At 66.8% G+C, this 21,176-nt stretch overlaps 1 protein-coding gene across 1 annotated transcript; it reads right to left on the reverse strand.

Moving 5' to 3' along the window:
• Positions 1 to 2,702: 2,702 nt before the first annotated feature.
• CBX4 (chromobox 4) lies at positions 2,703 to 8,906 on the reverse strand. The gene is made up of 5 exons (XM_045835916.1): positions 8,631 to 8,906; positions 8,442 to 8,485; positions 7,247 to 7,312; positions 5,100 to 5,166; positions 2,703 to 4,909 (listed from the first exon to the last, which is right to left on the reverse strand). The coding sequence occupies exons 1-5, from the start codon at positions 8,697 to 8,699 to the stop codon at positions 3,500 to 3,502; spliced, it is 1,656 nt and encodes a 551-aa protein (XP_045691872.1). The 5' UTR covers positions 8,700 to 8,906; the 3' UTR covers positions 2,703 to 3,499.
• Between the last annotated feature and the right edge of the window lie 12,270 nt (positions 8,907 to 21,176).

Consider the following 21,176-nt stretch of genomic DNA (forward strand, 5'->3'; position numbering starts at 1 on the left):
GCCGCCCATACTCCCCGAGACACCCTCACACGAGACAGTGAGGCGCTGCCCGTCTGGGAGTCGAAGGTCGCTGGGCGGCCTGTATTCCCGCGTTCTCCGTCCGGCGGCCCCAGCCGCCACGCAGCCTGGTGGGATCCGGGGACGCGCAAACCGCCCCTGGGGGCTGAACGTGGCTCTTCTGAAGATGGGTCAGGGCGGGCGGTGCCGGCTGCACAGGGACCCCAGCGCCGGAGTCTGGGGCCCAGCAGGTGCCAGAGGGACCAGCTCGCCAGCATCTGACAGGTGGGAGGAGGGGCAGTGAGCTCGAGCCCCTTGTGTTCCTCAAGAGGAGGTCACCCGGAGGAAACACCTTTGGGTCCCCAGGGTGCCAGACTGAGGTCCTGGACTTGGGCTCGGAGAGCTGGTCTCCCAGCCTCTGCCGGTGGGGTGCTGGGCGCGTGCAGACCGCGAGGCCCCTCTCCGCTGGGCCGTGTCAGGGCCGTGACCTCCTCCGAGCCTTCCTCAGCCTTGGACGCATCCGTGCCGAGACCCGGAGGCCCCACTGGGGGCAGGGGTGGGGCGGTGTCACCGTGGGTCCCTCCCTGCGAGACCGCGGAGCAGGTAGCTCGGCTCTGGAGCCAGCATGGAATGGGCAGTGGCCACTGCCTGGCCCTGGGCACGCGGCTCTGCCCTCGGAGCCTCATCCCCCAAGGAGCCCCCATTGCTGCGGTCCGCAGGGAACCAGGTGCCCGGGGGGTGTCTGGCAGGTTTGCCTTTGCCTTTGCCTTTGCCTTTGACCGTGGCTGGCCTTCTGACCTAGGCCCCGGAATCTTCCTCCTGGGGCCTGTCCGCCTTGAAGCCCCGCCCCGGAGGCCCCCCACAGGGCCCAGTCTTCAGGGCCTCAAGCCGCCTGCGGGCCACATCTTTCCTCCGATGCCGTCACCCTCCCTGCCGGGGGGCAGTGCCCTCCTCCGCCTGCCCAGCCCTCCGCCCGTCCCCGGCGCAGCCTGGCAGAGGCCACCCACTGGGCAGGAGGGGCACCCCAGGGGCTCCGGCGTGCCCCGGGTCACCCACTGTGTGGACCTGAACAGGGGGGCCCCCTTCCCACTCCCAAATTTTTAGCTCTCCTTTTCCAGAAAAACAGGGGGATGAAGCCCCCGCCTGGCATGCGCCTTTGTGTGCCAGCCGGTGGAGGCCGGGCCCAGCTCTGGCGCTGAGCCGGCAGAGTGCCAGAAGCAGGCAGGATCGGCCCTCCCTCCGCTCCCAGGGTGGCAAAGGGCATTCATTACAGGGAGGGGGAGGGGCGGGCTGCACTCTCTCTGAGGGGGCTGGGGTGAAGGGGGTGGTGGGAGGGACAATTTACAAAAGCCAGGGCTAGAAACTCTCAACGGTTTTTTTTTTAGAACTTCCCTTCCCTCCCTCCCCTCCCCCGCTGGGCTCCCCTCCCCCCGCTCCAGTCGCTGGTGGCCTGCAGCCAACACTGGCCACACTGTCCGCATTCAGGCCTCCCCGCCCTCCCGGCCCTCCGCCGCTTTCCCTGGCCTTCCCAGCGTCACGCTCACGCCACCTCTCCCCCCACCCATTCGGAACCACGGTGACCTCTTCCGCCCCGGCGCGCTCCGCAGCGCCCGGGCCCCTGAGCCCCAGGCAGGCAGGCAGGCAGGCAGGCAAGGGGCCTCGGAGGCCGGGAGCAGCCACGCACCCGCAGGGACCTGTCCCCGGCCCTGGGCCAGGAGGAAGATCGCAGCGTCTGCGGAAAGTGGCCTCCGCCCCTGCATTCCCGGGTGGCGGCTTCCAGGCTGCGGGAGCTGCATCTCAGGATTCCGCCCGCTCCCCTCACGCCCCGGGGGCCCTTAACCCCTTCCTGCCCCCCCCCCCCCCGTCACCAAGTGCCCCAACCATGCCATCCAAAGCAGCATGGGTGAGGTAGGGTCCCACATTTCCCCACTAAGGAAGTGGGGGTGGGCAGGCCTGGCTCCGCAAGCCGCCTCCTGCTCCTCCCCATCCACCTCGCAGGAAGCCCCCGCCCCCACCCCCTGCCTCGCTCGCCGCCGTGCCTGCAGTCAGAGCCTCTGGCCCCGGCGGTTTCCGGGGAGAGAGCCCGGCAGAGAAAGAGCCTCAGAGGCTTCCTCGGGAGGGGCGGGGCCCGGGATGCCAACGAGGGAGGCTGGAGAGGGTGGGAGGGTCTCCTCCCGCCGAACCTGCCGGACTGGGCACGGATTACTAAAGAGGAACACCCCTGTCCTCCCAGGGCCAGCGCCTGGGTGTGTTGCGCCGCAGGGGGCGGGGGACAAAGATCAGCAGGTGCCTGGCTGGGGCCGCTCCCGGTGGGGGCCGCCCTGCCCAAGCAACCCTCTTCCAGCCTGCTCACCCACCCGTGCGCCCTCCCCCCACTAGGCGGGTCCCGGGACCGCCGGAGTGCCCGCGCCCTGGGGGCGGGAGCACGCCCGCACCCCCCTCAGGAATTCCCCTCTCCTTTGGAGTGCCTCTCGACTTCCGACTTCTGGGGAGCGGGGTCACTCCTCAGTGCGCGGGTGCCTCTGCCCTCGAAACCGGGCCACTTGGCTTCGCGCACGTTTGGCGCAGGGCGCCGCGGGTTTCCTCCCGGACGCCGGAGGAGGAAGCGGGGTGGGGAGGGGTCCGGCGCGCACGCGCGCACGCGCGCGCGCACACACACGCGGCCTCCGCGGTTCCCTCTGCCCTAACCTCCAACAGCGATAGGGTACCTTCAACATCTCCGTTTAATATGTACATTCAAGCAGGGAGTAATCGGAAGCTTATAGTTTAGACATTTCTAGTAGCAGCAGTTTCTAGAGAGCTCGTTTCGCCTTTTAACAAACTTTTTTCTTTTTTCCTCTTTCTGCACATAGAAACAACACATCCATGTATGTGTACGGTATCAAAAAATATATACCAAGGTCACCGGTATTGCAGTTCTCGAAAGGGGGAGAAATGAGATCAACCGAAATACCGCAGGGCCGGGGAGGAGGGGCAACAGAAAATAGTTTGTCTGATATAGAATATAACATGATCTAGAGGGAACTCCATAAATCTAGGTTTTTATATTTCAATATATAAATACCTACAAATAAATATATATATATATATATATATCAGCCCGAAGGGGGTGGTCGGGCTTTTGAGCTCAAACAATACATTTCAATAATAACACCACGTACAAACGGGAATAAAGTCTGCACTTGACAAGTTAGCACGGTTAAAATATAATACTATAACTCTGAGAGCTCGGCGCGCGGCTGCCCTGTCAGTCCCGGGGTCCTGGCCGGAGGGGAGGGGGCAGGTGGAAGGGAGAGACCCGCAGGCACCTCGAGGACGGCGCCAGCCAGTTCTCCGAGCGAGCTGCCGGCGCCCCGGCCAGGACCGCGCGCAGCTGGATACAGAGGGAGGCGGTTCCTGCGGCTTCGGGCGTCCCGGCGCTGGGGGCTGGCGGAACACACCCCCAGGCCCGGGCACGGAGCTCCCCGCGGGGGTGGAGCCGCCCCTTTCCGATGCCCTGCAGCTACACCGTCACGTACTCCTTGAAAGTGACGGTGAGGCAGTTCGCAGTGACGTCGGTGATAATTATATTCCCAAAGAAGGGCTTGAACTCGCTCGGCGGCTCCTCGGGCTCGTCCTGGGCCTCCGCTGGAGGCTTCTCGACCGCTGCCACCGGCGCGGCGGCCACTGCGGCCGTCGCCGGCGCCTCGGGCTTCACTTGGAGGGCGCTGGGCGGCTCCCCAGCCTCGCCGCGCGTCTTGACGCAGCGCAAGTCTATGGGCTCGTCCAGGTCCGAGTCCAGCAGGATGACCTCGGGCTGCTGGAGGGCGGCAGGGGGCTGGTCGGTGGGGCGCTCAGCCGCTGGGCTGCCCCCCAGGCAGGTCGGGGTGCTGATGCTGCGCGCCGTCAGCCGCTTCTTGCAGGGCTCCCGCTCCCCGTGGGTCTCGGAGAGGCATCGCTTGCGTGCGTGGGAGAGATTGAGGCCCACCGTGTGGTGGTGGTGGTGATGGTGGTGGTGGTGGTGGTGATGGTGGGAGGGCGGGTGCGAGCTGCGGGCCGTGTCCCAGGTCAGCAGGTCCGGCTTGGTGGTCAGCGGCAGCGGCTGCTCGCCAAAGGCCTCCTTGGTTGGGGACAGCTTGCGGGAGCCGGCGTCCTGCGGCTGCGGGTCACCGGCTGCAGGCGCCTCCTCCTCCCTCCTCTTGAAAGGAGCTTCCGCCTTCTTCTCCTCTGCCCCCGGCGCCTTTTTGAAAGTCCTGTCCGCGGCGGCGGGGTGGCGCTCCTCGGGGGCCCGCTTCTTGTGGCTGGGGGAGCGCGCCTCGCCCTCCGCCGCCTCGCCGGACTTGATCTTCACCGCCTGCATGCCGTTCTCCATGTACTTGCTCATCACGATCACGATGCGCCCATTTTTGTTCTTGTTTTTGACAATCTTCATTTTGCCCCCGATCCCATTGCCCGTCACGGCCTCCTTGGGGGACGGCGTCATCCCGTTGGGGGGGCCTTTCTCAGAGCCCTTGCCCGCAGCCCCAGCAGCACCGGCCAGGGGCTTCACGCCTCCCAGGTAGCCCTTGGCCCCAGCGCCGTGCGCCCACTTGTCGGGCGGGTGGGTCTTGGCGCCCAGGTCAGGGCAGGTGGGGCTGGGCGCCTCCTTGTGGCCGCCCTGGTACTGCAGGTCATACATCTTGGGGTCAGGCTGGTAGGGGTGGTGCTTCTTGCTGTTCAGCTGGTAGTAGTACTTGCCGCTCTTCCCCGGGGGCGGGGGCTTGCCCGCCCGCTCCTTGCTGTGCGGCTGGTACTGGTGATGCTTCTTGCTGTTGAGCTCGTACTGGTGCCCCTGGCCCTTGCTCTGAGCGCCCAGCTCCAGCTTGGTGCGGCTGTCGGAGGAGGAGTCCTGAAGTCCGCTCAGCACATTGGAGCGCCGGGCAAAGGTAGGTACCTGGGGGGCGGGGCGGAGGGGAAGGTGAGAGGAAGCACAGAGCCAGCCTCCAGCAGCAGGGTCGTCGGAGAGAGGTGGGAAAGCTCAGGTAGAAAGGGAGGGAGCTGGGGCGCTCCGCAGATCACCCCCTCCCCCGCCCTCCAGGCCTGGGGAAAGGGCCGAGCCTCCTGGGCGGCCCCAGCGTTCTCACCTGCACCACCAGTGGTTTGGGCTTCGGCCCTCTCTTCCGGTAGCCCATCAGCTGCTCCTGCCGTTCCCTGGGGGCACGGAACAAAGGGCAGCGCCGTTAGCCTCGAGGTCGCCTCCTCTCCCCTGTGTTTGCGCCAACCTGTGGCGGTGTCCCCGCTGCGGCAGGCAGCGCGGGGCTGGCCAGACGCGGAAGGACCCAGGGCTCAAGGCGGAAGGCAGCCCCTGCAGCCAGCTGGGCGCCCAGGTCCGGTCCCGGAGGCCCGCGTTTCGCTCTAACCGACCCTCATCTGCCCAAGGCCTCCTCCGAGAAGGGCCTCCCCACCTCTGGGGTCCGCATCTGAACGGGCAACCCTCCACAACCTGGTGTGACAGGGGAGACGGCAGCTCCCGCTGGGTCACTGGCACTGCCGCCCACAGCCTCGAGCCGGTGGTCCTACACAAAGTGGTGGGCGCGGGGTCCAGGGGATGCGCACCAGCCCGAAAAAGTGTGAGGACCACGTCCCTGCCACCAGAGGCACGAGATGCTAATGACCTCATTAAGATTCAGATAACGAGAGCGGCCAGCGGAAGGGAGGACGCATTTGCTTCCTAAGGGCCAGGCACTAAACAGGGGGAGGGGCTGCGCCCTTGTTTACAGAGCGGCAAATGAGCCAATTAAGGGCTGGGGGCGGGGGCAGCCAGAGAGGCCTGGCCAGGTTCGCAGCCACCTGGTAAACCCGCTCCGAGGCGGCCGGTGAGGGAGGCTGGGCGGGGCGAGGGGCACAAGCCCCGCCCCCTCGCCGAGCCCAGCCCCCTGGATTTCCAAATTAATTAAGCCCACGGGCGGTGGTGAGGTTCAACACAGCTGCCAAGATTCCACCTGCAGTGTGGCCTAGGGCGACCCGAGGCCGGGGGGGCGGGTGGTCCCAGCACCGCTCAGCCCTCCACGGCAGCGAGGGGCCCCTCTCTAGCCTTGGCCGAAGTGGCAGCCCATTTCTAGGCCAGAAACCCCGCTCTTTTGAGACCCTAGGTACCCTCGGCCGGTGGGCTAGCCCAGGGGAGTTCCGCCAGCCCGGGGCCCCAGCCGGGCCGACTCCGAAGTTGCGCGGCATTGCAACAGCCTGCGTTTTAATTCTCCGGGGACGCATTACGCAACATGGCATCAGCCGCTGACATGGTTACAGGGTGGCAGACTCCCTGGTGGAGCCGGGGCAGAGTCCCTTCTCGGCGCCCCCCTGCGTCGCGGGAGAGCAAGTTCCCCCGCTGGCTGCTCCTTCCAAGGGTCTAGAGTTTAGTTTTAGCGCCAAATGCACCACAGGAAATAATGCAACATAAAAGGGGGAGGAGGGACAGCGGGGTGGCCGAGCTCCGCGGGCCCCTGCCGCTCTCCCCGCCTCTGCTGCCCTTCCCCCTTCTGTCCTCCCGAAACAGAGAACCGCAGCCACCGGCGGCGAGTCCAGCTGCATCAGCTGCAGCGTGACAGGCATCTGCGCGCGTGAGGACGAGTCCCTCTTGGGTACCACCCCTCCACCAGCCGGACAGCGCCCACCCCACGTCCTTTGGGCCAAGCTCACCCACCTAGTAGGCCAGTGGGGTGTGTGTGTGAGGAGCACCCACTGCCAGCCAGAATCTGAGCCCCCTATCCCAAGCTCCCCGGGAATGAGAGTGGGGGCTTCAAGTCTTGTTAACTTTTCTCCAGCCCCCAACAGGTTAAGTTCAGTTCCGTGACGTCCGGCGGTTTCACAGTGCCAGCTCCCTCGGAGCTGCCCCGCGACGGGCCGGGGCCAAGCCGCCAGTGGCTGCAGGAAAGCAACACCTAGGCCCTGGGGGTGGGGCTCTAAGGTTCGGACGGGAGGGGCCCTGGGGGGCGCCAGGCGGGGCTCCGAGTTCTCGTGGCAGCCCTAGGGCCACCCGCACTAACCATTCCCGCAGTTTCCCCAAAACACAAGCCTTGCCTTCTCCGGCCCTGCCCCACCCCCACCCCCAGGCTGCAGCAACCGCCAAGGACGTTGGCTGCAGAAGCCGAGGCCGCAGCCCTGCCGTTCCGGCCCGTAGGAGGGAGGGGGCTCCCGCCGGCCCCTCCCGGCCCTTTCCCCCTCGTTGCTGGGCGGCCCAGTCTCTCATCCCCATACCGGGTCCCCGCTGCGGGCGGCTCCCGGGGACGCTCACCTGTTCTGGAAGGCGATCAGCAGCCGGGGGTCCAGGATGTTCTCCTCCGGCTCCCACGTGTTGTATCTTGCAAGGGAGAAGGGAAGGGACACGGCGTAAAACAACCGAGCCAGCGCGGCGGCCTCCCGGTGGGGAATTGCATTAGGCCCTGCACTGTCTTCGTGAACCGAACGCTACTCAGCCGTGGCCGTGGGGGCTGGAGGGTAGACTTCTGTGGGCCTGACACGGCCCCTGACCGCCCCCCCCAAGTCAAAATAAACACACACGGGCGGGAAGGGGAAGGGGAAGGAAAATGAAACTAGCAGTTTATTTCGCAGTTGTCAAGAATTTCAAGCACGTTCCTGCGACATGATCCAAAGCCACTTTGCTCACCAGCAACCCCGCGTGCAGAGCAGCCCAAATGCAAAGTCGCAGTCCCCTCCTGACTCCCCAGCCCCAAGTCTCCACTGGGACTTCAGGCGCTTTCCACTTGACCCCTAATCCGATCACCGGCAGCCGAGCCGCCCCCCGACACCCCCTCGCGGCCCTGGAGCCCGCTGTCACGGGCAGGCACCCCCAAATACTCTGCAACACAAAAATATGCCTCTGTGTGTGAGTGTGTGTGTGCGTGCCTGCGCGCCTGTCTCCATCCGGTGCCTTCGCATTTCAAATTAAAAAAAGAAATTCCCCACCAAAAGCGCTGCAGTGACAGTGCCCAACATTTTCTGCCTTTTTCCTTCCTCTCCCTGCACCGCTAGGAGGGAAGAGGCACACAATTGCATTTTCGTCGCTTTTTAATTTTTTTTTTTTTTTTGGTTTTGCAATATGGAGCCGTTCGGTGGAGGGAAAGGGAAAAGGAGCCATTTTCTGCTGCACATCAGTCAGTGCCTGCGCCCTCCCTCCCTCCGCCGGCCTCCCCGGCTCGGCCCCGCGTCTCTCCAGCTCCTCCGGCTCCTTTTAGTGCATAAATTAGTGATGGCATTTCCCGGAGAGCGGGGCACAACACAGGGCGCCGGGCTCGGGCTCGGCGGCTCGGCTTCCCCAGTGCCTGCCACCGACTTCCCCACCCCCTCCTCCCTCCACCCCACCTCCACCCCGCCTCCCGTCCGCTCCCCCCCCCCCCCACCGGCCCGGCGGGTCCCGAGCCCCGGAGCCCCGGAGCCCCGGAGCCCAGCGCCGCAGCACCCGGCGCCCCCGCCCCTCCGCCGCTACTTACTTGGGGGACCAGCCTCTCCATTTCACCAGATACTCCACTCTGCCCTGCGGGGGGAAGAGACAGCACTCCATCAGCTTCCGCGGGATCCCCGGCCCCGGCCCGCAGCCTCCCCACCCCCTCTCCGCCTCCTCGCAGGCTGCCCGGCCGCCGCTCCCGCGCCGCCCCGCCACCACCCCCGCGCCGCCCTACCTTGCGGATCCGCTTCTTCTCGATGCTCTCCACCGCGAAGACGTGCTCGCCAACAGCTGGCAGCTCCATGGCCGAGCCGGAGCGCGCCGGGGCGCGGGCGGCCGGCGCGGCTGCAGACACTGCTAGTTCCCGCCGGCGCCCCGCCGCCGCCCCGGCCGAGGCCACCCCGCTGCACGCGCCCCGCCGCCGCCGCTCGCCCCGCACAGCCCGGCCACCCGCCGCTGCCCGCGCCCGCCCGGCTCCCGGCTCGCGCTCGCTCAGACAACTGAGCCAGGGCCGCGGCTGCACAAGAACTCATGCAAATCCGGACGTCAGCGGGCGGGGCCTCTCCGGCCCAGCTCGGCGTCAGGGGGCGGGCCGAGGCCCGGATTGGCGCAGCCCGGCCTACCGGAGGCCCTGGTCCCGGGCGCCGAGGGGGAGGTGGGAGGGCGCCGGAGGGGGCCGAGAGAAGGAGGGCGCCGGGGAGGTGCAGAGGGAGGGATCCTGGAGCCCGGGCGAGGGAGGCTGGAGGGAGGGAGCGGGATCGCCGGCAGAGGTGTGTCGGCTCCGGACGAAGTGGGGTGGCCTGCGTGACAGGGCCCGGCCGGTCTCCGTGGCGAACCCTCGCCTCTCTCCCGGCTTCGCGGCCAGCCCCCTCACCTCCGGTTCTCTGTGTGCACCGCCCGGGGACCCCCGCGGGGGACCCCCTAGCGTCCCTCGCCGTTTCCAGTTGCATCGAATTGCGTCATGTGCAGACACAAGGGATACCGCCGGCAGGGGGCGGAATCGCAGGCAGGGGCAGGTCGCGCCCCCCACCCGGCGCGCCGCGCCCCGCCCCGCGAGGCTTCGGGCTTTTAGGAAGGCGAGGAAGAGAAGAGAAAGGGCCCAGAGAACAGAGCACCGGGTGCAAAGGTCCTCGCTGGGGAGAGCGTGGAGGACAGACAAGGAGGGCGGCAAAGGAGCAGGCAGCCTGGGGCCCTGGCGCTCAAGAGCCTTACCAGAAGGGGGCTCCGAGTCCAAGTGCACCCCGTCCTGATGGGCTGCCATGTCCCGTAGGCCCCTTCCCGCGTGCGGTAGGAGGGGCAGGATGTCTAGTTTTCAGCAGCATTACCCGCCTCCCAGCGGGACCGGAGGCGGGGAGGACGGAGAGGGGGCGCAGTGGACGTCCAGGTCTCCTCGGGGGTTCGAGGGGACTTCGCAGGGTCCCCGGGAAAGGCATGGACACAGGGAGTGGGAACGCCGAGGAGAGGCTGAGGAGGGGCAGATGGGGCCGCACGAAGGGGAGGTGAATGGCGTGGACCGGGAGCCCGGCATTCCTCACAGATTCGCGTGCCCTGGCCCCCGACATGCCGCCCAGCCAGCCGAGCCGAGGCCTTCCCGACTGCGCTGGAGAAGCCGCGAAGTGTGAAGTTTAGCACCTCCCGCGGCGAGACAGCGCGTTCCGGCGGACAGCTCCAGCCTCCTGCTGGGGGAGCTGCTGCGCCCCACGCGGCCTCCCGAGGGCGCCACGCAGGGGGCCGCGAGCTCGGCGCAGTCCGGGTGGGAGTGAGGGGACCTGGGGACAGGGGCAGGGCGGGCTGAGTGGGAGGGGCAGGGGCGCGCCGGGCCTGGGGTACGTCCGGGCCCCGCGCCGGGCCCTTGAGGACCTGGAGCAGGAAGCTTGCGCAATCCCTTGGCTGAGCTTCCGTGGAGAAAGAAAAAGAGCAGACGCCGGAGAGAGAGTGGAACCAGCGAGGAGGGCGGGCAGAGAGCCATCCGGGTCTTCGCTCCCGCCCTCACACGCGCGGCCCGGAGCGCTGGGCGGAGGACTGCGCGGGGACTCGACCCAGACCGGGAGGGGCGAGGTGCAGAAGCCAACCCCCAGACCAGGCGCGGGCCTCGTGTTCTCCCAGCAGTGCGGGAGAACCCCGAGACGGTCTGGTGCCTAAGAACGCACACGTTGACTCTCCGCCTCGCAGCTCCCGCCGCGGCGGCTCGGGCTGCAGCGGCGGCGGCGGCGGCGCTGCCTAAGGCCACCAGTGCGGCTCCTTTGCTGGAGGGTCCTGGGCGTGGGGGTCATCTTCCGGTGGCGCCAGACAGGGACTCGATCTGCAGCGACTGCTCGCGGACAAGCTGGAGGCACACAGCCAGGATTCCCCGGGTGGGGGTGGGGATTTGCCCAGCTAGGTGGGAAGATGCCCGCCTGTGCTCCTGGGAACAGGAGTGCGTGGCTCCCGGGGTTTATAGAAGCTGGGGGAGGCGACTTTTTGGGAAGGGGACGTGGGGCAATGTTGCTCTCGACCTGCTGTGTTTGGGGCGTTCTCCTTGCACTGTCGCCTAGGATGAAGAAGCTCTTGTGGGAGACAGATGACTGGACCTCGGGAGGGGAAGGGACTCTGAGGCGGGCGCTGGGCGAGCGGTCAGCGCGACGGTCACCCTTCCACCCCGAGCCAGCCAGCCGCCAGGCCAGGGGCGCTGTCGGTCTGCCGCAGGGCTGCAGCGACCTTGTCTTGGACAGTCTTGTCCTCCGGGGAGGGGCTGACCTTCCCGACACCCCGCCGGGCCCTCGCACGAAACTCCCCTGGAAAATCTGTTTCCAGCGGGTGTTTCCTCGGAGGCCGGGTCAGGGGGCGCTGGGCGAGGGCCAGTGGCCGCTGCACCCTCCGTGCCGCCAGGGGCGTCGGAGTCCACGGGTCGTGCCTGTGCTCGCTGGGCCCCAGCCCCTCCGGGGCCCGCTCTAGAGACTTCGGGGGCCACGCGGTGGCACCCGGTGCCCCCACGGCGAGTCTGCGCGGGAGCCGGGCTGGGCCTGCCCCGGAGCTTGGGAGGAAGGGTGGCCCCCGCCGGCCAGTGCTGCGGACCTTCCCCGGAGCTGCCACCAGGGTCCCGCAGACGGTGGGAGACGATGCCCCGAGCTCCTCAGAAGCCTCGGAAGTCCCGGGACGCCCCCGTGCCTGGCCGTTCTGCCAGGACTGGGAAGACGCCCCGAGTGCACAAGCACCAGCCGACGGCGGCCGGCTTCCCGCTCCCTCCCGCGGTGGCGTAGTTTGTCCTCTGGGAGGGTGGGCGGGTGTGCAGAGAGGCCAGAGCCCTCCCCTCACCTGGGAGGCACAGCGCTGGACCGCCCGCCCCCGGCCAGAGGGTGTGTGGGGCAGCTCGGGTCCACGGGGGCGCCGCTGGGCCGCAGGGAGGGAGCACAGACAGAAGGGGGGCAGCCAGCGCCCTGGAAGCTCCCCTGCCCGCCCGGCGGCCCCTCCGCCCGGCCTGGGGAACCTCCCGGGAGGCCTCCCCTGTCATCCCGACCCTTGTCCTGGCCCCTCCGTGGAGCCACAGTCGGGATTCCCAGAGCATTCGGCTGGGGCCCCTGCCTCTGACCCGGGATGTCCCCGAGCACGACGGGGAACCCCGGGGAGGGGTGTGCGTCCGCACACCCGACGCTGCCCCCTCCCAGCCCGGGCCAGGTCCTGCCCCTCGGTTCCGCAGAGGGAGGGGAGGAAGCTTCCTGGGTGCCACGTCGGACCGGGCCCCCAGGGGCCTCGGGGGGCCCCCGGGAGAGGGGCGATGCTGTGTCTCTGAGCCACGGGCTGCAGCCTCAAAAAGAGAGAGATGGAAAAGGGGACCCCGGGGACCCCGGAACTTTCTAGTGGCTGTGGGCTAGAGGGTGGCCACCGAGAGTCCAGGTCCGGAAAGGGTCTGACCCGCGCCAACCCCGGGAAGTGCACTCCTGAGAGACACCCTCTCCCCGCATGGCCGGGCTCTGCAGGGAGATGCCGCCGCCGCCGCCGCCCCCGGAGCCCAGACCTGGACTCGGCCGGAAGAAGCCGCCGGTGACTTCCCCCCGGGTCCCTGACTCGGAAAGCCCTCGAGTTGGCGTGGCTTCCTGGGCTCCCAGAGGTGGATTTCAAACAGCCAAGGGACAGTTCACCACCAACGACCACAAAATCGGCCCAGGCTTGGACCAGGGCTCGTTTCTTCCCTTTGTTCTTGGTGGAGGAACTTGCCTTTGACTTTCGCGCTGACGTTTGTATTGTTGCATTTTTAGCGTTGGCTTTGGGGGAGCTGACGTGGAGGGACTGTCCTTGTGTGGGGGGAGGGGGAGAAGAGCGGGGAGGTGGGGAGGGAGCCCCAAACTCCGCCCCCAGCGCCCTCTGGGAGGGACGGCTTTGTTCCTGAGGGCGCCCCTCCGCCCTCCGCGGCCCCGCGTTTCTGCTCTTTGTCACGCCGCCCGTGAAGGGTCGGCTTTCATTTGGGTGGCGAAGTCCCTGGCCCCCCTGAGTCCCTCCGAGGCGGGTTCTCGGGGATCCAGGTGGGAGGGCCCGGCAGGGTGCTCGGGAGGGGGAGCGGGCCAGGCGCGACGCGAGGCCTTGGCCCCTGGCAGGTCTCGGGCGATTCTTGGGGCCACACCGTCGCCCGCAGGACTGCGTCTCCGCATTGCGGCACGCGGGGGTCGCAGGCACCAAAGCGGGACGCGTCCTTTTTTTGCTTCGCCGGCTGCCCCCCCCCGCCCCCGCGCACGTCACGGCAGCCTCCCCAGGTACGCCTGGAGAAGGCCAGCGGCCCCCGCCCCAGGCCCCGTCGCGGGGCTCCCGCCCGCCTGGAGATACGCGCCCTCAGGATCCATATTTCAAACACGGTCTTCGGAGCCGCTTGCACAGCCCGCCGCCGCCGCCGCCGCCGCGCGCTCACAACGGCCTCTGTGTGCTGTGTGTTTTTCACTCGGGGTTCGTTTGCCCAAGGTCTCCCCGCGGGCGTCCTCTGCCCGCGCGGTCCGCGCCTGCACGCCCGACCTGCGTTTGGCTCCCGGGCCCCCCTGTTGCGCCCCTGAACCCAGCGGAGTCCACACGCGGGGCAGATTTCTTCCTCCCTTTTTCCAGCCAAGCGCTGCTGCAGCGAATCCGGGAATGAGATACAAATCGCCCGGCGGACCCCGAAGTGGTCGTCAGGCGAAGCGCAACCGCCACCCCCACCTCCCCCCACCTACTGCGCGCCCCCTCCCCCCGGGTCTGGCGGCGCTGCAAGGGTTAAGCGCGCGCCCGAGGGGTATTTGGGCCGAGGAGTGGGGCGGGGGGTGGGGTTGGGTGTGGAGCGCCGCGGCGGGGGAGGCGAGGCTCTGTCTCCTCCCCCCACCCCCTCCCAGACCCGGAGTGGCAGGGCAGGCGCGATCGGAAGGGCCCGGTGCGCCTCCGCCTCTCCCGCTGGCCGGCAGCCGAGTCTGGCCGCGGCCCGGAACCGCGAGGACGCTGCTTGGAGGCCGCGTCCTGCGTAGCCCGAGCGGGGGAGGGGGCGGAGGCCCGCGAGCGGCGGCCGCGCGTCGCCAGCCAGCCGATCGATCTCTTGGGGCGGGAGAGCGGCGAGCCCCGCAGGGCACCTGGGAGGGGGCTGTCCCTGCAGGACCGAGGGGCGAACGGAGCGGGTGCACAGGGATCCGGCGACTGTGGGATGGCGGCCGGCAGGGCCCAGCCGGAGCCCAGCCCGGCCTGCCCTGCGGGGGCCGGGGGTGGGGGCGATGCCTCAGACGCCCCCCTAAATTCCGTACTGTCTGTTTCGGGGTGGCTTTGGGCACTTCCGGAACTGCGTCTGGCAGCAGGGCGGCGGCTTCCCTCCGAGTTCAGGCCGGGCCCCCACTGAACCCCACCCCCGCCCCGGAGGACCAGGTCGTCGGACGTGGTCTCCCAGTCCATCCCCCTCGCTCCGCCCTCCCGAATCCTGAGAGAAATGCGTGCGTGTCCCCACCTCCGGAAGGGTCCCCCAGGTTTCCCCAAGAAGTCCCCCTTCCCAGCTTCTTGGGGGGAGTCATTTCCTAGGGTGGTCCCTGAGGACCCCTGAGGAACTCCCTCCGGCTCCCGAGGGCACTGGCCGCGACTTCACCTGCTTGCTCGGGTCGCCGCGGCAAGGCCAGGGCAGGGTCGCCGGGGAGCCTGCACTGGCTACACCCTCCCCTAGGGGGAGGGCTCCCCGCGGGCTGGCGGCGGTCCGGGCCTGCCAGGGCGCCCGAGCGGGGAGCTGGTTCCGCCGGGCAAAGTGCGGTCTGGCTGCCGCAGTGGGGCGGAGGGGGGGGGGGGGAGCGGGGGGGGCGGGGTGCAGAGGGGCCTGACGCGCCCCTCCGCTGGCACACCCCTCCCCCTCCCCTTCCCTCGGCTGCTTTTCCAGCCAGAAACAACCGGCCCCAGCGCGACTTTGAACCTTAGGAGCCCCTGCACTCTCAGGGCTGAATTGTCTCAATGGCCAGGGCCATTGTGTCCCCGGCCGTCCCCTGCTCAGCGCCCTTCCACGCCTGGTGAGAAGTCGTGCTTGCATCTTTTAATTGGAGGTTTTAAAAGGAAATCTCAGGTCAAGAGCATCGCGAAGCCCCTTGTTCTGCTATCAAAGGGCCCGTGAGAGGCGGCCTGGTATTTGCGACCTTCCCCAGAGAGCCCAGCGGGCTTGGCGGCGGCATTCGTGCCCCAGGGGAGCCTCTGGCGACGCCGGAGCCGCAGCCTGCCGGAGCGCCCTTCCCTACGCTCAGGTCCACGGGAAAGAGTGGACTCCCTCACAGGTGCCCCCTCTCAGAGTGCCCTGAGGCTCCCAGTCAGGGGCCCTCCCCTGGGTCCATGACGGGGAGGGAAACTAAAACCCTAAGAGAGACCCCAGGCGTAGTGGGGGAGAGAGCCAGGCTTCCCCCTCTGCGGGAGACGGTGGCCTGGAGAAAGCAGGGTCTGGGCTGGACAAAGTCTTGAGACCAAGTTCAGTGTTTCATTCCCACCCCCCCCCAGGCTCATCCAGACACTGGTGGAGACGGAATTGGGTCAGAGTGCTGCCGTGGGTGGTGGCCACGGGCGTGAGTGGGCAGGCGCCGGCCTTGGGCTCACAGGCAGGGCTGCTGCAGCAGGCCCAGCGCCTGGCGCGGCGCCAGGGCCCAGTCCTTTCAGAGGCCCATGAATATGTTCCAGTTTTAACAAACATGTCTTTTTTTTAAAAAATGGGAGAAATACGCGTCACGTAAAAATTACCACTGTGATCACTGAAGTGTCCAACTCGGCGGCATGAAGCATGTTCACGCCGCCGTGCGGCCGCCGCCCCACCCACCGTCTCCAGAACTTCTCCTCTTCCCCGAAATGAAACTCTGTCCCCCAGGACCCATAACGCCCCGCCCCCGGCCCGGCACCCAGCATTCCGAGTTCGCTCCGTCTCCGAGAGTCTGGCCCCTCTAAGCCCCTGACCTAAGGGGGAGGGGGTTGCAGTGTCTGGGGCTTTGTTTATTTCACTTCTCACGTCTTCAGGGTTCATCCATGTTGTGGCAGTTGTCAGAATTTCCTTTCTTTAAATTTTTAACAGATTTAATGTATTTATGTTTAGAGAGTGGGGAAGGGAGGGAGAAAGAGAGGGGGAGAAACTTCGGTGTCTGATGTTCAAGAGAAACGCTGATGGGTGGCCTCTTGCATGTGCCCCTGCCCCCCCGGGCCTGCGCCCTGACGGGGAGTGGGGCCCGTGAGCTTTCGGGTGGCGGGACCGTGTCCAGCCCACCGAGCCACACAAGTAGGGCAGAATTTCCTTCTTTTTAAAGACTAAACAATATTCCGCTATATATATCCAATTTGTTTTAAAATCGGAAGAAAAAAGGACCTTTAGTTTGAAGGAAAAGGGTGGGGTTTTTTTGGTTAAACAATTTTTTTTTAAATTTTATTTACTTTTAGAGAGAGGAGAAGGGAGGGAGAAAGAGAGGGAGAGAAACATCAACCAGTCGCCTCTTGAGCGCCCCCAGCCGGAGACCTGGCCAGCAACCCAGGCATGTGCCCTGACTGGGAATCGAACCAACGACTATTCGGTTAGCAGGCCGGCATTCCGCCCACTGAGCCACATCAGCCAGGACTGAGAAAGACGTTTCAGTGTAACATTGTGGTCATGGGTATTCCAAGGCAGTTATATACTAGTCTCAAACCCTTTTGTTAAGGCAGGAAAGAGCCTGGGACAGCCAGGTCCTTCTGTATCTGAGAGTTCACGAGCGGCACCTCTAGGGAGACTTGGAGACTGGGGGCGCCGGCTTGGTCTCCTGTGGATGGATTCGGTACATCAGCTGGTGGCAGGGACTGGTGCCCCGGGGGGTGGGGGGCAGCCCCCAGCCCCCACCCCGCCCTGCACGTGTGTCCTGGCGTCTGCACACTGCCTGAGGGCCCTTCTCCTCGCTGGGGGATGCCGCCCCTGGCCCACGCATTGAAATGAGAAGCGCGAAAACGTAGGAGGGAGCACCGGAGAGTAAAACCACGAGGCCTGCCTCTCTCTCCTTCTTCTGCTCAGAAGAGGTCAGTTCCGCGGGGCTCAGGACCAGCCCTGGCTCCACGGACTGCCCCGGATGTCCGTCTGGCCTCTGTCGGCCAGCTGATTGCCTGGGATTCGACAGGAACGACCGTAATGGGGTGATTGTGTATTGTTTGACTCATTGGGATCGGCAGGGTCAGAAAGGGACCCGCGCCGCCCACCCTCCACCCCTCTGCTGGGAACTGGTGTTTCCTTTGATTCCGCAGAAACGGCAGAGCCTCCTGGGAGAACATCCAGATGGAGAAAAGATCCTTCTCTCTTTCAGCCTCGCCGTGATGACTAGTTTCTGTTTCCCCTGCGGACACCAAGAACACGCACCGCAGAAACCAAGAAACGCTGCCTCGGAAGCTCGCGTGGGGACGGTCTTTCCCGGAATGCTGCAGAGCGGCCGCGGCGGTCGCGCGCTCTGGGCCGTCCGGCCGCCGCCCACGGCCACCCTCTCTGCAGGGGGGCTTCTTCTCTCCTGCCCGGTGACCCCCCCAGCCGAGGCGCATCCCCGTGTATAAGAAGCCTGGCTTCGGATTCATGCTCCACATAGGCCCAGACAGACGGACGGACGGACGGACACACACAGAGGCAGTGCTGCGGCTGTTCGGCCGGATCTCTTCCCACAAGCCTCTGGGCCAGGCCCAGGGGCGCCGCCCCCACCTGCGGGCAGGACCCGCACCGCAGCCTCGGGTTCCGCTGCCTGCTGCCGCCGGGGTGGGGCCGGTGGGTGCCCTGGCGGACGCGGCCCAGCCCCCTGTCGGCTCTGGTTCCCAGCGAGGCCAGGCCTGTCTCTGTGCGCGGTGGTCTGCGGGGCTGGCAGTGCCCCTGAGCGGCGCTCCTTGCAGGCCTGGCTGTCCGCTGTGCGCACCGGCGGTGACCCCCCTGCACTCAGATGCTCTGGCTCCACAGAGGAGGGCCTGGACCTGCCGCATCGGGGTTTGCATGTCCCCTCCAGAGAAGGCTAGGGGGCGAAGTGACGTGCAGGCCCTGCCCACCCCAGCCCCAGGGGGGCAAGGGCTCAGTGTGCATGTCCGCAGGGGCGGAAAGGCAGAGAGGTCCCCACAGCAGAGTGGCTGGGCGGAGGAGTCCCCCACCTCCCGTTCCTGTGGTAGCCAAGATGCTCGGCTCTGCCCCTCCCTTGAGGTCGTGCCTCCCAACCCAGGGGAAGGAGGTCCCTTTAAGACCAAAGATGCGCCAGGAGGGATCGGTGCTGACGGCGGGGCCCAGCTCCAGGTTGCCAAGGTGAACCTGTCAATAGAGTATTGAACAAGCCCACGCGACTGGCTGTGATTGTCTGCTGCGAGAGGCGGGCCTCGGGCCGCCTCGCCTGGCCCAGAGCACTGCCGACAGGCCGGACCCAGCAGGGCAGGGCTCTCTTGGGACAGCAAGCCCAACAGTCCCCCCGCCCACCCCGGGCCCAAGGATGCATGAGTCCAAGCCACAAGGCTCGTTTGCACCCACACCCCTACTCCGGCGTGTGGCTGGCCCCTGTGGTCCTCCCTGCAGAGGGCCCCGCCCTGGAGGGGCCCCCCATCAGACTTTCCTGCCTGGCAGTGGCCCCAGACATGTCCCGAGGGGGCTGTTTGTCCACTCTGCAGGGCAGGATGAAAATGGGGACCTTTGTTCAAAAAGTGGGAGCAGTTACGAGATGACAGCGCTGACCCAGTGAGGGGCCCCGGGGGCCGCAGGTCCCAGGCCTGTGAGGCTGGCTGTGGCCACCCACAGCACGCCCGCCGACCAGTCTGTGCCAGCGGCCCCCTGAGCGTCCCCCTCCCCTCCGGTCCCTCCTCTGAGGCTGCTCGCTTCCACCATCAGAGCCCCCGAGGAGGCCAGGACCCCAGCCCCCCACCCTCTGTGTCGGGAAGGTCTGGTGATGGCCTCTGTGGTCAGGGGTCCAGCTCTGGCCACGATGACCAGGCTCGCGTGGAGGGGAAGCGTCAGGAGGGGCGGGGGCCAGGTCGTGCTTGCGGTGTGCCCAGGTCAGCGGCAAGCCTGCTGACACCCTCGGTCACGCTCCTCCTGAGCCCTGACAGCGTCTCTGCCCCTCCACTCCTGCCCCGGAGCCACCAGTGGGAAGAGTGGAGATTCGAGGGGTCCCAGCTGAAGGGGCTTCAGACACGGCCCGTCGGGCCGTCGGGGCGAGGCGGGTGCCTGCCAGCGGTCCCGCTGCCCGGAGGAGGCCGGAGAACAGAAGCGGGGCAGCCAGACCGGGCCAGGCTTCTCTCCACCCCCCACGGGCGCCCTGTGACACCCCCGCCTCCGGGCCCTCCCCCGCAGAACGGTGACGAGACCGTCTCAGCTCGGTGCCTCTACAAAGGCCACCACCGTGTCCACCGCCCAGCACCTGCTGCATCCCTGCGCCCTCGCCCTCCATGCACACCTGGCTCCAGGGACAGGGGACCCTCCTCCGATGTGCAGGCGGCTGGCCTGGGCGCCACTCGGCCACATGCAGGACCTTTGCTCCTCAGATAGCCCCGCGGTTGTCTGCTCTCCCTCCCAGTCTCCCCTGGGTGCTCCCCAGCGGGCGGCTCTGCGCCCGCCAGCCCCCCAGCCCCCCAGCCCCGCTTTCGTCTGTTGGTCCTGTGTCCTGGCGGAGGCTCTGTCTCCTGTTGGGACATAAACCCACGGGCAGGTCCTGCTCTCGTCCCTTCCCAGGTGTGTCCCCAGCCTCCGGCACTGCCTGGCACGTGGCAGAGGCCTCGGAAGTGTCTGCCAGAGCGGGACAAGCAGGACGCAGCTGGCAGAGCCGGCTGGAGCTGGCTGGGGCTGGCTGGGGCTGGCTGGGGCTGGCTGGAGCCGGCTGGGGCTGGCTCGCCAGAGCTGATGGCTACGCTTTCAGACCTAGACATATTAAAAATTAAATGATCTAAATTCACAATTAAATACGTTATATTCCGACAAATGCTCAAATTTCATTTTTTCCTAATGATGTCACTCCGTTTCCTTCTTGCCACGTTCTCGGGGTGCCTTCCATCCATCGTGCCTGGAGGGTGAGATTACTGGACTCGGGCGGCCGCTGCGCGTCTGGTCCCCATTCCACGCTGGGTGACGTCATGCTGGCAGCTGGCGGGAGTGTTTACACCACAGAGATTGGCACACACCACACATCGCGGCCCGACTGGCGGGTTTGTCAGTGGCCCAGACGCCGGAAAGCGATGGCCAAGAATTTGGACGACGCGGGTTGAACCGGGAAGCATGTCGTGTCTGCAGCGGCTGCACCGTGAACAGCACCAACGTTTGAGGAAAGACTGTTCCAGAACCAAGGTCTCTGATGCAGCAAAGGAGCCGCTCGCACCATTTGGAACGCATGGGGCTGACACGCCCCTTCACAGGTCCCTTTCCTGTCCCCCACCCCAGAAGCTCATGGCAGGACGGCGCTCGCTCGGCCGGCCCGAGCAGAGGTCGGCTACTGGCCCGGGAGTCTGGCGCGGAGGTCGGCGAAGGTGCTCCGTGCGTCACTGGGTCCCGTGGCGTTGACCGGGGGAACAATGCGTGCTTCCTTGCAGTTTGTAAAACGTGTGGTCATTTGTAACCTTAAGTCAGTACAATTTATAATCTCTGTATGTTTTTCCCTACATTGCGGTGAAGAAGTGTAATGCATTGGATGCAGTGCGGCGAGGGGGTTCATCTGGACCCCCTCAGAGCGGGGAAGGGAGGCCCAGGTCTGGGACACGGGCTGGTGTGAGCTGGGGCACTGGGACGCCATTGGGGGACCCCGTGAGAGCTGGGGCACCTCCGGCTGGCCTGGGCGCCGGTGTGCCGGGTGCGGGCGCGTGGAAAGAGGAGGCCCGGCCTGTGGAGGGGCCACAGCCTTTCAGGGCAGCACCCTGCAGCTTTTCCCCCAGACAGGGCGCTCCGGGTGGGGGCCGACTAGTCCCTGGGACCTCTGAGCCCAGGGGCAGTGTCCTGAAGGCAGGTGGCCCCTGGACGAAGGCCCCGTTACCCTCAGGGCTGCCCCACCAAGGTGTGCTGCCCCCTCTCTGTCCCCCTGGTGTGCCGGGGCAGGCTGTGTTCACGCTCCCAGCCTCTGCAGCCACTGGGACCTGGGGAGGGCTGGGCCGGTCCCAGCCCTGGCCCCCTCTTGCTGTTGAGAAAGAACCTCTCTGCTTGTTTTGCTCTTTACTGTGTTTGCACGGAGTGTGCGTCGGGCAGGGCGGTCGGAGGCCGCCTCGCGGAGGGACTCGCCTGTGAATTACGGCCCTCGTGGTGAGAAGGAGCCAGCCGCCCGGGGACGGGGGAGGAACTTGCTCCAGGGAGAGGGGCAGCAGGTACAAAGGCCCTGAGGCCGGCACGGACTGGGGTGTC

This window comes from Phyllostomus hastatus, unplaced genomic scaffold, assembly GCF_019186645.2.
Source record: "Phyllostomus hastatus isolate PE091 unplaced genomic scaffold, TTU_PhHast_1.1 phas_contig_210, whole genome shotgun sequence".
Lineage (NCBI taxonomy): Eukaryota > Metazoa > Chordata > Mammalia > Chiroptera > Phyllostomidae > Phyllostomus > Phyllostomus hastatus.